Below are 15,482 nucleotides of genomic sequence, written 5' to 3' on the forward strand. Positions count from 1 at the left end.
AGCCGGCCGGCCTAATGGACGCGCCCTGGACACCGCCCCCGTCCCCCAGTGCGACGGAAATATGTTGAAATCACATCATCCAATACGATCTAATGTGATAATCTAATACGATCAAATTGTGGGTGTATAGTGCATAATGACCCATCCGTCCAGAGAGATTAAATCGGTCAAACAAGTTCAATGCAAAATGAGCAAACACAAAACAGACATCGCCGTAAAAGATTCGCCGTCCATTAAAATTCATCTTACGTATGCCTGGGTCACCGTATAGTAACATGCCCTATTAACATAATTTGTCACTTCGAAAAAAACCACAATGATTCGCGAAACGTAAGTGCGCACATATGTAGGCAGGGGTAAAATACGTTTGGCCCCTCTAATAGAAAAATTAATGCATCAATTATTTTTTGAAGAGTTGAGTAAAAAAATCATTATAAAATCGCTAGATGTAAATCGTTAGTCGTTGTATCTATATTAGGTTGCATTAGGTTTCTCGACTTCAAAATAATTCAACAATTAAAGCTCACGGTTAACGATTTTATGCAGGGTGATTAAAGAGTGACATAAAACTAGAAGTCGCGGGAGGCTCACAAAATATATCTTGACGCATAAACAATAGACAGCTAGGATGATAAATCTGGCGCATTTGACATCACGCAAACGGAAAGGTGACACTTCGTTCGTCCCCAGGGTGTGCTGAAAGTGCCTCCCCTCTCCGCGCAGTTCGAGTTCAATATCGCTTTACCTAGTACAAAGGCATGTATGTACTTTCTACGCATATTGTGAGATCGAGACGGTCACAAAACTAACCTTTGGCGAGGTTGCGAGCCGCCAGGAGCCAACTGAACCCACCGGCTAGCAGCACGCTGCCGACTAAGCCCAAGCGGGCAGTGGACCTCCAACTAACCCAGGAAAAAGAGTCGTCAGCCAAGCCCACGGAGACAGCCATTCGACTAGGCTAGCCCTCCATCAAGCCGCCAACTAAAATCCTGGCGCCCTGGGACTGGCCGACCACGGACCAGCACGGTTGGGACGAATGGCCGGGCTGGGACAGATGACCGGCCGACTGGAGCGAGGGACTGGCGGCCTGGGACGCCGGAGCGGGAGCTGGGGCGAGTGATGTGCCGCGGGACTGGCGCATGGTAGGTTTAGGACCGTGGGGGCCGGGGGGGAGACCAATATGCCTATGAGCCGCCAATCGAAGGCCAGCGGAATTGGAAAGAGAGCAGATGACCCTCGGCTGAATAAAATAAAAAATTCACCTACCGCTGTCACAGCATGGAAGATGGAAATGTAGGTACTAGTTAGACCAATTGCTTGGATAACCAAAAGTTAACGGAGAAACGGAAGAGTCGACTAAATTTAGCCCGCGCCCCGTTGGGGTCTGCCGAGCAACGCGCCCTGCTGGGGGGGGGGGGGGGTGCAATTTGCCCCCCTCCCCTAAGATCTCGAGAACCACGCAACATAGCGACAAGCAGCAAGCGGCCTTAAATACCTTGTGACCCAATTTCATTGACCTAGGTCAAACCGATCACGTCACAGGTCAGGTCAAATATCGAATTTTCACCGTTTACAGGCATTTCAAGAAATGCGTTGTAAAATCGAGTAAAATGCATTTCATTGAAAATCATCGATGGGGTATTGTTCGTCAAACACATATTTTGCTATTTGAGGTCACTGATACCAGGTCAGGTCACAGAGGTCAGGTCACTGAGGGTCACAGACTCACAAATGAAAAAATCATGTGATGCATGTTTTATGGTCCATTTTATATGTCAAATGCGATTATGTGGGTCAGGCAGCCTTTGGGGTCAGTTAAGATTGTGTTCTGGTGAAGGTCAGGTCAAGGTCAGGTCAAGGTCAGGTCAAGGTCAGGTCAAATTAGGTCAAATTTCAAAGTTGACATTTTTGCATAAATTGGGTATCGATTCGATGCAGCTCGTCACGGGGAGTTCAATGGTGGTCTTTGTTTTGCGCTACGTGCTCTAGAATCGCCAAAAGGCAAAAATTGAGTTAAAAAATTTGACGTCATCAATTTTGAACAGTTCTTTTGCTATAACTTGGCCAAAAATAGAGGTATCGCTCTAAAAATTGGTATGTAGATAGAAGAGCGCAGGTACTATCACATCATTTTCCGTTTTTTGAAATGTAAAAAACTTTTGGGATTTTTTTGTTTTTCTAAAAAAAAAAACTTTTTTTATTTTAGGGGGTCAAGATCAAAACACTTTGAAAATCCGAGATAGTAGTTTTGTAGCCACGTCTTTCCTCTACATGACCATATAAAGAACTTTGAAGTTGCTTAGTAACTGTAGCTTTGGTGAGCGTTTCAAGATTTCATGTTTTTTGTTCATTTTTGCTCGAACATGACCTCAATTTGACCTCAATAACTCCTGACCTAAGCCGTTGGTGGGGACGTAGGGGCGCCAGAAGCTGTCACGAGGTCGCCGTGAGACAGTGGCGGATCTACGTTGGGGCAAAATGGGCAATTGCCCCCCCTAAACGGAAAACCTCTGGGCAAACATATCTTTTTGCCCCCCCTAAAAAAACTACAACTTGAATACTAAAAATATTTTGTTTGAAAAGAAAATGTGAAATAAATGGAGGACTAGAAGGTTGTCATATTCGTGATATTAAGTTGTGAGCTGATAAAAAGTCCTCCGCCCCATGAATGTCAGTCCATCATCCATCAGCAGTGCTACTACTGCTACTGCTACCCAAAAAAATAAAAAATAACGCGATTTATTGAAACCTTGAACCAAGTAAACAAACCGTCAACAGCAGACCGCCAGACGCCAGTGGGGTCAGGGGTCACAGGGGTTGAGTGAACGATATGGTTGAGCTACTGCCGCTGTGTCACTCAGTGATGGCCAGAAAGAACGGTATACTGCGTGCCTTTGAGAACAAGTGCGAGATAGGTTTCTGAGAGGAATAACGTAAAGAAGATTACCAATCGCGGCTTTTTCATGAGCCATACCGTTATCTAACGGTTACGGGGACAAACACAGAAAGGCTCAGTCAGAGCTTTTGGTTTGCGAGGTGTTGGAGAAGCTCAGTATGTTGTGGGAACTTAACGCTGTTCAGTGTGATTCCGTTGGCTGTTGCGCTGTGGTCCTATGTAGTCTGTAGAAGCATCGTTTATCTCCTCTCGAAAGTAACACTTATTGGTATAATTTTGCTAGCTCGCGAAGTTTAGTCCCAAAGTTAACCCTATTAGTGGCAGGGGGGTTGTTTTCATCCACCCCTCAGGTTTTTCCGGAATATCTCCGAAACCGCTGAAGCTACGATGCTGAAATTTTCTGACTTTTCCTAAAACTGAATTGGGCACATTCCCTGAAAATTTCAAGTTCATAACTTTACCAGGGGCGGCTCCAGAGCACTGGGAATTGGGGGTCCTATTCGTGAAGCGAGTCATTTGGGCGAAGATCACAATGCTGATGTATTAGGGGAATATTTGTTTCTGGTCCCTAAAAAGCTGTTTCTGGCACCTAATTGCTGATCAGCCCCAAAATGCTTATTCGACCCTAATATCTGAATCTGGCACCTAATTGCTTCCACACAGCCTAAAGTTGCCAGATCGTCTAGTTGAACTCCGTATTTGCTGTTTGCTGATTCAGCACCAAAACCAAAACATCCAGCACCTATTTTATTCCACGTTTGCCTACCTAATTCGCGTAATCTTCCTGATTTTATGTATCCTAACAAACATGAACGGTGCATTCGGTGATGTCAAGTGCCATTTTCGCCAGTGGAGATAATGATTAATGCCATTTCTAGCCAAAAGAGAATCACTAGCCAGCTATGGTGCAGCATAGCAAGACGCTCCTATACCAGCCCGCTATGTAGAGATTATTGCACCCTCAGCCATTTTAGAACGTGAAAAGTTAAGATCCGTCACTTCCAGCCAGGCTCTCAGGTCATAAACTGGAGTAAAGATGTCAACTCTGAACAGACATGCCACGCAACCGGCCCTCTTTTCAATATTATTAGCTTTCTGCAATCATCGTCTGACTCCATCTCGATCAAACGCAGCATCCGGTTTCTACAGGGGCGTTTGACTGACCGGCCACACAATAACCAAAAACAAAATCAAAGCTTCATGCGCACATAAGTAAGAAACGGATGAAAAGGGCACAACCACGGCACAACTCTGCGCGGCAAACAACGGACAATGTCCCACGCAAGATCCCGCGTTTCTTCAGCGGCCTTGAACGGAATGAGAACATTACATTTCTTTTTTGGAGCTATTTGATGACGTCAAAAAATACAATACCCGTTTTAATGGTCAAAATCGAGACAACTACTCACAAAAATGTTTCCCTTTAAGCATTACAAATAAATACTTTTAAATATTTAAATGACATTGTTTTTTCAAACAAATCAATATTATTTACTTACTTAAACGTCATATACAATGCTGAGATCACTACGGGGCTGTCTTAGAGTGTAGCTGCACTGGCAACCTTTAGGCTAGACTCCAGGGGTCATTATACCAGAACAACATGATTCTACCAGCCAGTAGTTCATTTTTCTACTAGATTGGTGCTACGCTCAGCATTTAGGTGCCAGATTCAGAAAAAAGAGTAAGGCGTACCGATGAATAGGTGCCAGAAACAGCTAATTAAGGTCATTTTCCATGATTGGTGCTGGTATCCACCAAATAGGTGCTGAGGACCAATTTTGGGGCGAGTCAGCTTTTAGGTGCCAGAAATAGCTTTTCTGGGACGCAATTAAATGGCGTCCGATGTATTATAACTGTATGCACCAGTTTTACGAACAGTGAATGAAAGGTATCATGTGATAACATATACAAAGTTATTGTGCATCCTCTTTTGACACGTTTTTGCTATAATAGGCGGATCCAGGCGTCCAAAAAGGGGGGTTATTTTTTACCTCCCAACATAGGTGCCCTGACACCGCCTATGCATGACCAATACAATTTTAGTCGTTCTCTCATAAGAAAATTGTAACATAACAAGACCATTGCCACCCTTTTTAGAAACAGTACCTACCAACAAAAACCTTATTTACTATACTTTTGTGTACCCCCAATCTCAATGATCTGTATCCGCCTATGATTTTTGAAAATGCATATTTTTAGGATCCATGTGAATTCCTGGTTCATTCTCTATCGATCGGCAAAAGTTGCGTTAAGATTGGTTCAGAAACCTGGCCGTGATAAACAGTCTAAAATGTATCTGCAGTTTGCCCGTTTTTACCCCCTCTACCCCCTATTGACATTTTTTAATTTTTATTTTTTTAGAAATGTAGATCACGCTGAGCAAAATCGAATGCCGTTTGAATTTTGAAAATCGGCCCGTTAGATCTCGAGATATCAAGGGGGGTCGTAAACAGCCCCCCCCCCTGCCACTAATAGGGGTAGCCAGGAGCCTGCCACTAATAGGGTTAAGGAATGTTCATTGTAATTGCATCAATAAATGCAGGACCGAAAACAAATGCGCTGTTCTTCGTCTATTTCTTGTTGGGATTCTTAATCGACTGATCTCATTTTCTATTACCGGAAACAACTGTAGTGTTAATACGTTTAACTACGTGGCAACCCTGACTGCGTATAGTATCGCAGGTACGCTGATGTGGCCTTTGGTCGTGGGCATTTACACATGAACCTGCTGCTGCGACCCTTATCGGTCTCCGGATACAGAAGCCCTTGAGAACCGGCGCGGGCGGACCTTTCGGACGAGGTCTTGCCGAGGTGATGCGGGAGGTAGAGGACGGACCGTCCATAGCGCCGGTGAGCTATTCTATAACTATCTCCCGGAGTCAGGGTGGCTGCAATTTTTTTTTGCGCTGCCCTGGCTTGGCCGGACTGACAAAAATGTAAAAAATCAAAAAAAAAAATAATTCCCGAAATCCGAGGAGAAAAATAGGGGTAGCTCGCTTTTTTTGTTCCTAAGACTGGACGTTTGAAATTCTCGCCGACTTGCCTGGCGGCGCAATGTTTGCCCCCCCCTAAACTCAAATCCTAGATCCGCCACTGCCGTGAGACCATGAACAGGGGCGCCATTCTCCTACAGAAGGGCGCCGAGTGATTGAAAACGCTATGTGGTCCAGGGGCGCTGAGAGGCCAAAGGGCGCCGAACAGTCGAGGGATGCACGGTTGACAGAGACATAAGGGCGTGAGGCTTTCAGGAATCAGGAGGGCGCCGTTAGACCATGAGAAGGGCGCAGTACTGTCAAAAGGGCGCCATTCTCCCAGAAGGGCGCTGAGTGATTAAAAACGTTATATTATCCAGGAACGCGAGACGGTCAGGAGGACGCCGTTAGAGCATGCGAAGTTCGCAGTCCTCTCGAAAGGACGCTTGTAACAGAAGACTTGTGGGTGCATATTCATTATTGTGGGGGCATATTTCAGGATTGTGGGTGCATCTGCCCCCACAAGAGCTATAAAATTACACCCCTGACGACAGCAGACGTACGGGCTTCGCTGTCGAACCCAGGGTATATAGGTCGAACCAGCAGAGGCAAAATAACGCATAAAAACCAGCGAAGGCCTGGTGCACCACGTCCACCACCCGGGGGGGGGGGGGCAGTGTTTTTATATACCTTGGGTCGGACCCTCCCCCCTACCCCAATCCTGAGACCGTGCAGCGGAGCTCCTGACGATGGGGCCTTTTAGCCCCATTTGGTTACGCTCTCAGACTCAGTTCTTTCATTTATATACCTACATTGTGACTTGCGAGTTCTTTGACTTTGTCAGTCTCACTTACCCAGGTTCAGTCTCCAACTTCCAGCAACTTCCTACCTAGATTGCTTTGGTTTGCTCCCGACAGGTTGTCATCCTGGTTGTCATGAAGATATCGCCGCATTTTAGTGTCAATGACATTTTATTTACAAAAACCTTGAGCGTGGGCGCGTCCGATGGTGATCGTGTTTTTACGAGATGAGCTTCCTACGGATGTTGTATTGACCAATCAAAACAGCAGCTGCGATCGCAGAATAGGTTCTGATGACGTCAATTGGCTTGAAACACACTAGGAAATGCATTAGAGCCAACGCTTAGGAACAGCCTTGACAGCAAATGTGCGTCATTTTGACGTATTTGCTAACTGATTTCTTTTTTCCATGAACACTACATTTGAAGAATATCCCTCGTTTGTGTGAGAAAAGTGACACAGAAAGTAGTTGGAAAGCATTTTGTGATTTTTTTTAGTTTTTGGTGGATGGGCTTGCTTCAGACATGGAAGCAAGAATTTAACTGTGTGTAGTCCCTACCCATTTTCATGTGAGTATTACTTATTAATGTGACTGCTGTTTGAAGCATTCGTTTTCCATCCTGTTGGACTCATTAAAATACCTACAAAAAGCACTGGCATTAGTGGCTGGCAAAAGTGCTCTGCTCATGGCATTACATCTTTACATGAGCAGAGTAAATGTGTATTATAAATGAATGACAATGCAAAGAGCAATAGACATTTTCAGCTTGGTGTGTAGGTAATGTGTATTGCTCGGAGCTCCCTTATTCCGAGTTATAAGTGAAATAAAATTCTCTTATCCTTGCCATTGCCCTTTATTCTTTGACATAACTATAATCCTCTGAAATCCCTGTAAACTCACCTCTAAGCTGGAATGAATATTGATATAGGAAGCATACCATATGATAGATGTATGGGAGGGTAATTTTACCAGTCATAACATTTAAATCTTGGTTTTCCTTTATGGTAGTCTTAAAGTTAGAGTTGCTTAACATCTGAAGGAGTCTTGGTACCCAAAATCCCTTAACATGACCAAGTAAATAACCAAGTATAATGTACATCTGTAGGAGGTGTGCATTTCTCTGCATTTCTTTTGTCTGGGTATGAGAGGTACGTTGTGTTAGAAGTAGCTCATGCTTTATCACAAGAGCTAGAAAATGTGAAATTAGATGGCGACGGGAGAAACAAACAAATTTTTGTACTAGGAACATCATTTTATGTTATCCTGATTTTTATTTATTCTATAGTATAATACAGTTTTAGTTGTCTAGCAACTTATGCATTTTAACATTAAAGTTTCCTGACACTTGGCCATGTCTAAACATGATGACTTTAAGATTCTACCTATAGCAGGGCATACATTTGCACTGGCAGATCCAAAAGTGCCGCTTCAAAATTTTATAAGCTGTTAAAGTGATCAGGAAGCTAAATATTAAGAGTAAAATGGTTTATGAAGGCATCACTTTGGGCAACTGATAAGGATATAGCTGTTGTGATCAACTAGACATTTTCAGCTACAGACATGGACCCAGCCTCATTGAATTTGTTGAAAACAAGATTATGTTATGTTAGGAGTAGACAACACACCTGGATATTATGTGCAAGTGGTCTCCTTAATATGAGAAAAGCTCCTGGTCATTAGGTAGAGTTCAGAAGGCAACAATAAAAGCTGCTAGAATGAGGAACCTTTTGCAGGAGAAGGTTGAAAGATTAGAAATGTTCATGCACAACTTGTAGGCTGTGTGGTGATTTGATGGAAGTATTCAATGTTGAACACAGAGGAAGCACAGGCTAACTGCAAATCATTTCTGAACTAAGTGATTTAACTGGAGGCATGAGTCATTTGCTAAAACATCCAAAAGCACAGTAAAAACATTTTTTATCTGCTCAAAAAATGTATGACATTTCTTCTAAAAACGTTTGGTGGCCTTATATATTGCTAGACAAGACACACAGTTTAAATTATTTCCAGCTCACATATCATAGGCGTTTTTATCAGCATGTGTGCAAGGTTGGTATGAAAAATGATATTGAAAGTTTGTTGGTGGCTTGACTTTGCCTAAGGATATATCAAAATAAAATGTTACTACATCTGTTCCTGATCATGTCAGTTATTTCTTAATTTTGTTGTATTGTGAAGAAATTTCTTAAGCTGCTTTTGTTGACTGGGTGTGAAGGCAATCTATTTAAGAAATTCTTGATTTGCTGTACCTTTCTCTGATATATAAATGGACCATTTTCCCAGAAACTAGACAGCTGTTGACTTGGTGGGTCAATCTGCTAATGGATCAGCATTCAGCAGAGGGATCTCTGTAGTAGGTGCGCCTGAAAGCTGCAATAAGCAAATAAGGGTCAATCCAATGTCAGCATGACCCAAAAGTTCCTAGCTTATAATAGGCTTTGCCAAAATTGGTGTCACTTATCGATGCTGTATTCAATGCTATATATCCTGCAAAATGATGAGCGAGAGGGAGGGTTTTGTTCCAGTCACTTTGTTTCATCTTTCTCATACTGTTGGCCAAGGTCCGTGCTGGTCGCTCACCTCCACGTGTACCGTCCGTGCTCGTGTGCTGCACGCATTGGACGCTCAGCTTTCCGTGTATCCGCCAGTGTTGGTCGCTCACCTCTCCGTGTAATGTGTACCCGCCAGCGCTGGACGCTCACCTCTCCGTGTACCCGCCAGCGCTGGTCGCTCACCTCTCGGCGCGCGCTGCCCACAGCGGAGCGATGCCGTTCCAGAAGCGGCTGGTGGAGCCGACGGACGTGTGCCGCGGCGCGCTGCCGGCCGACACCACGCTGCCCAGTGAGCTCGAGGCCGTCACCAATGGCACGCTCTCGAACGTGGTGCGCCAGCTGTCGTCGCTGTCGCGCCACGCCGAGGACATGTTCGGCGAGCTGTTCCGCGAGGCCGAGCGGCTGGCACACCGCTCCAACGGCCTGCAGCTGCGCATTGACAGTCTGGCCGACCGCGTCACGCGGCTCGATAGTACCGTGGAGGAAGGTGAGTGGACAGCGAGCTGTGTGAACTCTATAACGGAACGGGGTATCGCTCTTTCTGGTCAGTGGGAGGCTGAATGCTTGCCAGTGCTGCGAAGATGCTGATTTGGGCGTTGATGTCCCCTTTGTTTAGAAATGCTCAAGTACTTGACCTTGTATGCTCAAATTGTGTAAACGCAGTGTCTATAAAACGTTTTATAGGTACTGCTTCTTGTCATTGTTATGTATTACACTTGTATCACTAGTATAACACTTGTATCACTAGTAACACACACCTTTTATTGCCCCGCGTGTTCTCCAGGCTTGCACAAGTGCTCTTGACGCTTTCTTCATCCAGGTGTCTGTGCTGGTGCTATTGCTTAATTTGTTCGTGATGCGGGTGACTTTGATGCCGTACGCGGTTGTGTTGCCATCCCCGGCCGCTGTTAACAACCCTCTCTCCGCTCGGCAGTGTCCCTACAGGAGATCCACATGCGCAAGGCGTTCCGGTCGCAGGTGGTCAAGGACCAGGCGGTGTTCAGTCGCGAGAGTATGCCGGCCGCCATGCGCGAGACATACCTGAGCTGCGACCGGCCGCCACCGCTGGACCAGCTCAACTGCTTCAGGTGGGCGCTCACCGCACTACAGCGCGAACTGTCAGGGTGGGAGACGTTGTCCGTGTCACTAAGTGGTTGTAAAATTCTTTCGCTGAGTAGGTACCAAGTGATCTTACGTCAGAAAGGAAAATAGCAAATGCAAATTACGACGAATCTTGTGTGTAGCCTTGTCATTCATAAATACCGACGCTATATTGTGTTTTAACATGCTAAGGTGGCAGGCGCTGTCACGTTTGACGTTTGTCGTAGACATTGTGTATCCTTTTTATCATCGTACGCGGTGGAGCAGAGCAGTTTAAGGACAGCGTGTTTACTTCAGTCTGTCAAAAGCGTTTCAAGTTTTAGGCTATTTTAACATTTTTATGCCATTTTCAGAGAGGATGGAAAGGATGGGCTCAAGTTTTACACAGATCCAAACTATTTTTTCGAGCTATGGAGACAAGACATGTTGAAGGAAAATGACCGTCTCATCAACGAAAAGGGCAAGAAGGTGAGTTTCGGCATGGCAGCAGTTGCGCTTAGATTCCTTTATGGACTGTTTTACACAAACAACTAAGTTGTAGCTCCTTGTATCCGGCTGTGGTAGTTTCCGTTTTTATTGTACGTTATTACGTAAATGGTAAAAGCACAGCTGCTGCAGTAGGTACTCGACCTTTGCCCTACGTAAGGGTTATGTCTTGCCTGATAAAGACATGCACCGGCGGTTGGTCAAAGATTCAGTCTGCGTTCTGATTGGGCGCTGGGAAACTCGCACAACCCCATGGTAATTAATTGACTACTTAATATCTCGCGACCGCCCCCAGCCGCACCGTCCGCGCCACGACGCGTCCTCGGGCGGCGGAGGCGGCGGCAGCGGCGGCGGCCGACACAAGAAGCGGGTCCGTCAGGCCCAGAACACGCGCGAGCGACACCGTCAGATGGCGGAGGAGCACGGCGAATACATCAGTCCGCAGCCGGGCGCCGGCCGACCCAACGGCCGCACATCGCATCCGACGTCACCCACACAGCCGGTGAGACGCGGCCGCCTGGCTGACATTGTGGGGCTGATGGGGATGGCTGGTGAATAGTGAGAACTGAGAGTTGGATGGGTCGATTGGACAATGTCCGTCTAAATCGTTTTGACGTGCTAGAAAATGATTTTTGCCGATATTTGAAATCACCCACTTCAGTTGTGACTTGTGAAACAATTCGATATAGGATCATTCACATATCGTTCAAGTTGTGTATTTCATTATTACGGATTCTATGTCAATTATGATGACATCGAAATGTAACGTTCCGGCAAATAACACCTGTTTGAACTCGTTCTACAGAGGTGTGACGAATGTTCGGTGAGCAGGAGATTCTCTGACACTGACTGTCCGCCATTTGTGTGGTCAGATTCCGTACGAGATGGACTCGCCGTCGGCACACGACTCGCCGCGGCCCATCAGTATCGAGATGCGCCGGCGGCCGTCCAACACGCCTCTCAGTCCGGACAGCGCCGGCTCGCCGGCCGGCCGCGCCGTCAGCCGGGCCGTCTCCAGCCGGCCGTCACAGCCGCCGCCGGCGCCGCCCAGCAACGAGAGCACGCCCAGCCGCGGCCGGCTGCCCAGCGGCCGCGACTCGCTGCCGCCGCCGCCGCCGCCACCGCCGCCCCCAGAGAACGGCGTCGGCGGCTACACGGGCTACGAGCTGCGGCCCGGCTCGCCGGAGCCGCCGCCGCCGCCGTCTCCGCACGACCTGTCGGCCGAGTACCTGCCGCCGCCGCCGGCGGTCCCCGGGCCTGAGGAGCTGCCTCCGCCGCCCCCGCCGCAGCCGCCGCCATCGGCGCACCCGGGCCAGATGGCACCGCCGCAGGCTCCGCCGCCGCCGCCGCCGCCCCCGCCGCCGCCGCCACCACCGCCTCCGCCACCGCCGCCACCGCCGGGCGGCATCGGCGCGCTGGTGAACGGACTGACCAAGACCACCATCACAACTGCTGACGAGAATATCACTAACGGTGGCATGGTAAGTCGCAAATTGAACGTCGAGGCATAGTAGATGGCTGTCAACCATTCTAATGAACTTATGTGTTCCTGTGAACTTCTTAAATGAGCGGCATTCTTTTACCAATTTCTTTCCCATTGATCTTTGATATGCCCTCTATTTGTGATGTTTATAGACATGTCTCCGTTATATTGCGTTGATGTGGCTCTTTTGTACTATCCGTTTTCCAAGTTGTTGACTCGTCCGTCTGGCCGCTGCCGTTCGCTTTATCGCCCCTTTTGTGCCAGCTTCACCATATCCCGCCCAGCGACTTACATGCCCTCCGTGCTCACACAGTCTCCTCTCCCGCTCCTCTCCCAGTGTGCTAGCAGCTCCCTCCACTGGACGTTCCTCCCCACTTCCCTCCCTCCGGCGCACTCTCTTCACCCACCTCTCCGGCCGGACTGACGGCTTCCCCGTAATCTCGTCCCGTTACAGAAGGCTGGCACGCCGCCGTCGCAGGTGACGGCTCCACGCACCAACCTGCTGCCCATGCCGCAGGACGACGCGCGCAGCGATCTGCTCAAGGCCATCCGAGACGGTCAGTGCTATGGAGCAAAGCTATGGAAAATGAATATGTTTTGCCTTTATTCCCCATGCATTTTACATCGTCACAATATTGACATGTGATCCGTTGGAACTACACCGTAAGCCTGTGACTTGACAAAGGCGGTCGAAAGCCGTTGGGTTTGATAGTCGTGATGGCTATCAGACCAGACCTATGATCGGACACGTTCAGTCTTTACGTCTGCCCGGATCCGAGATGCCTTGATGCTATGAAGACTTCAAAACAATTGCTGATAATCGACTGTAATAGGGTGCAAGACCTATTCTGATCTTAAGTTTCTTTCAATGAAAATGAAATCGTCCGAACTTTTAAAGTCACGATAATGTATTAGAGATATCTGGGAAACTGCCTGGGTCACAAAGCGCAAGATTTAGATTCCTACAAGATATTTAAGTGTGTGTGTGTGTGTTTTTTTTTTTTAAGTTTTGTGATAATCAGGGATCAATAAAAAATAGTCTGTCTGGGCAACTTCACCCAGGCCCAGCTCCGTTAGGGAAGGCACAAGTCCATTGTGAGACTTTTCGTCGAGCTGCGAGGCGGTAGATTCTTTTTTATCATCTAAGCTCATTCCCCTCGTTTTTTTAAGCACGGATTTTCTTCAATTGCTATTTGATCATTCAAGGTAGGTACGTTTTTCGGCTACTAGTCGTTTATTGTTTTCGTTTCCGAAAACAATTGTCGTTTATTGTTTGAAACGAAAACAATAAACGACTAGTAGCCGAAAAAACGTACCTACCTTGAATTAAGATGTCTAGTCGTAAAAGCTTGAAACCATATACTATTTGATCATACCTTCCATTTCTCACGAGTGAAGAGCGCTGCGAGTAACGCGTACGACATAAGCAGTTTTTGCGCCTGGTTACTCGCCCTAAGCTGACCGTTCTCTGTATACACAGGTATCAAGCTGCGCAAAGTGGAGGACGTGGAGGAACAGCGGCGCGCGCAGGCGCAGCCGCTGCACGACGTGGCCTCGATCCTGGCGCGCCGCGTCGCCATCGAGGTGGACTCCGACTCGGACTCCGAGTCCGAGTCCGACTCGGACTGGGACGACGAGACGAGCGCTTAGCTGCCGCCGCCGGGCGGAGCGCCGCTCAGAGCACAGTCGCGGGGCGCCGGCGCCGCGGAGACTCCCGGGCCGGCGCCGGCGCCCCGCTCGCCACCGGCGCGGGCGGACGAGAGATTAGGCGCCCCACGGTCCCCGACGATTTAGCCCCACACTCTGTAAAAATGCTTATTTCTGGCGGTCGGGGAGCTGGGCGCCCGATTTGTTTGGAGCTGCCCTAGGTTAGCGGCCGCGCCGGTGAATTCAGTCGATCTGTTCAGCCGAAACGTAGCACTAAGGGGAGCCGGTGACGATGCATGTGACGCTGCTCGCTTGCTTTATGGCGTCGCATGGACGGTCTGGGCACCGGTCGCCGCTCTGTGGATAAAGGTTGTGCTAGTCACCGGTATTTTATGGACGGCGTACCCCATAGGTGTAAGCTTATTGTATATTCGGTGTACGAGCCGGCGCTGCGCGTAGGGGGTAAGCAGGGAGCTAATTTTCGCGACTTTTAACGAGATGCTGAGCTGGCTGCCGCCGGTCGTTTTTCGTTGCGGTGTTGAGAGACTCAGCAATATCGCTCTTCCCTGTCGGCTGATCCCACATCCAACGCCAATATATGTGGGGCCATAATGTATCATATGATTACTTTAATCATGCCTGTACCTATAATTATAATCCAGCGCCAATTGGTTACGGCATGATGCTAGATTCCAACAATAAACTATTATTTTTCCCCAACTCGCAGTGTTTCCCGCTCGCAGTCATTGACTTGTTCACACGAAGATTTCGCGCCGCACAATGGGAGCTCGATTCTCCAACGGAAAAATTGTTTGAGCGATATGGACAAACTCGGATAAGGCACATTTATTGGTTGTGCAAGCGAAGATGTACGCGATTACAAAACACAACAGCACACACGGCGCACTGCTGGCTCGCCACGGCATGGACGGCAGACGCGACACGTTGGCGCTGGCAAATGCCAAATAAGGCTCCCAGCAAAGGATACCGCCGATTCACGAGATTTAAATTGCGGCTGATATGAAATGCACGGGTCAACCAAAATGCGCTAATACGTTCCACTAACTAGTCGCTTAGGAGCCCCTCGGCTCAATTGTGTCAAGTAAAGCATGCATGAAAATCTGCGACACATTTGTGTACCACTAGCGTACCACTAGCAAAGGTCGCCATAAATTAATAACATTAATGTCAATTCCACACTCAGTTGGGACGTTTACTGGTCCCAACACCACATAAAGCTGATTTTACGGTGGTTTGTGTCAACGAGATCACTGACCACAAATGGTCATGCCCGCAATACCGCTAGTGGTAGATTAACCGGGCAAAAGCTGGGTCAGAAATATGAAGCTGAATCACCGCTCTACTCGTCCCCTGACAGCTGATATGTATGACTGACAAGCTGTTCCAGGTCAATTATCACAGAGATAATTTCCTTAGGCATCACGGCACACACGGCACACACGCGATTGTCTGTCGGACCGTTTCAAAGCAGACGACTGTTCGTCACGTCCCCGGGACGGTGTGCTCTCCGCCCCGCTGTC

General features: G+C 47.8%; 1 protein-coding gene across 1 annotated transcript; it reads left to right on the top strand.

Annotated features, from left to right (window-relative positions):
• Positions 1-7,011: 7,011 nt before the first annotated feature.
• Positions 7,012-14,661, top strand: LOC122372418 (wiskott-Aldrich syndrome protein family member 2-like). The gene is made up of 8 exons (XM_043349572.1): positions 7,012-7,240; positions 9,431-9,711; positions 10,159-10,312; positions 10,679-10,793; positions 11,107-11,313; positions 11,684-12,292; positions 12,749-12,851; positions 13,775-14,661. Exons 2-8 carry the CDS (start codon positions 9,438-9,440, stop codon positions 13,942-13,944), a joined length of 1,632 nt encoding a protein of 543 aa, XP_043205507.1. The 5' UTR covers positions 7,012-7,240; positions 9,431-9,437; the 3' UTR covers positions 13,945-14,661.
• The last annotated feature ends 821 nt before the right edge of the window (positions 14,662-15,482 follow it).

Source organism: Amphibalanus amphitrite, unplaced genomic scaffold, assembly GCF_019059575.1.
Source record: "Amphibalanus amphitrite isolate SeventyFive unplaced genomic scaffold, NRLGWU_Aamphi_draft 000036F_arrow, whole genome shotgun sequence".
NCBI classification, from domain to species: Eukaryota; Metazoa; Arthropoda; class Thecostraca; order Balanomorpha; family Balanidae; genus Amphibalanus; species Amphibalanus amphitrite.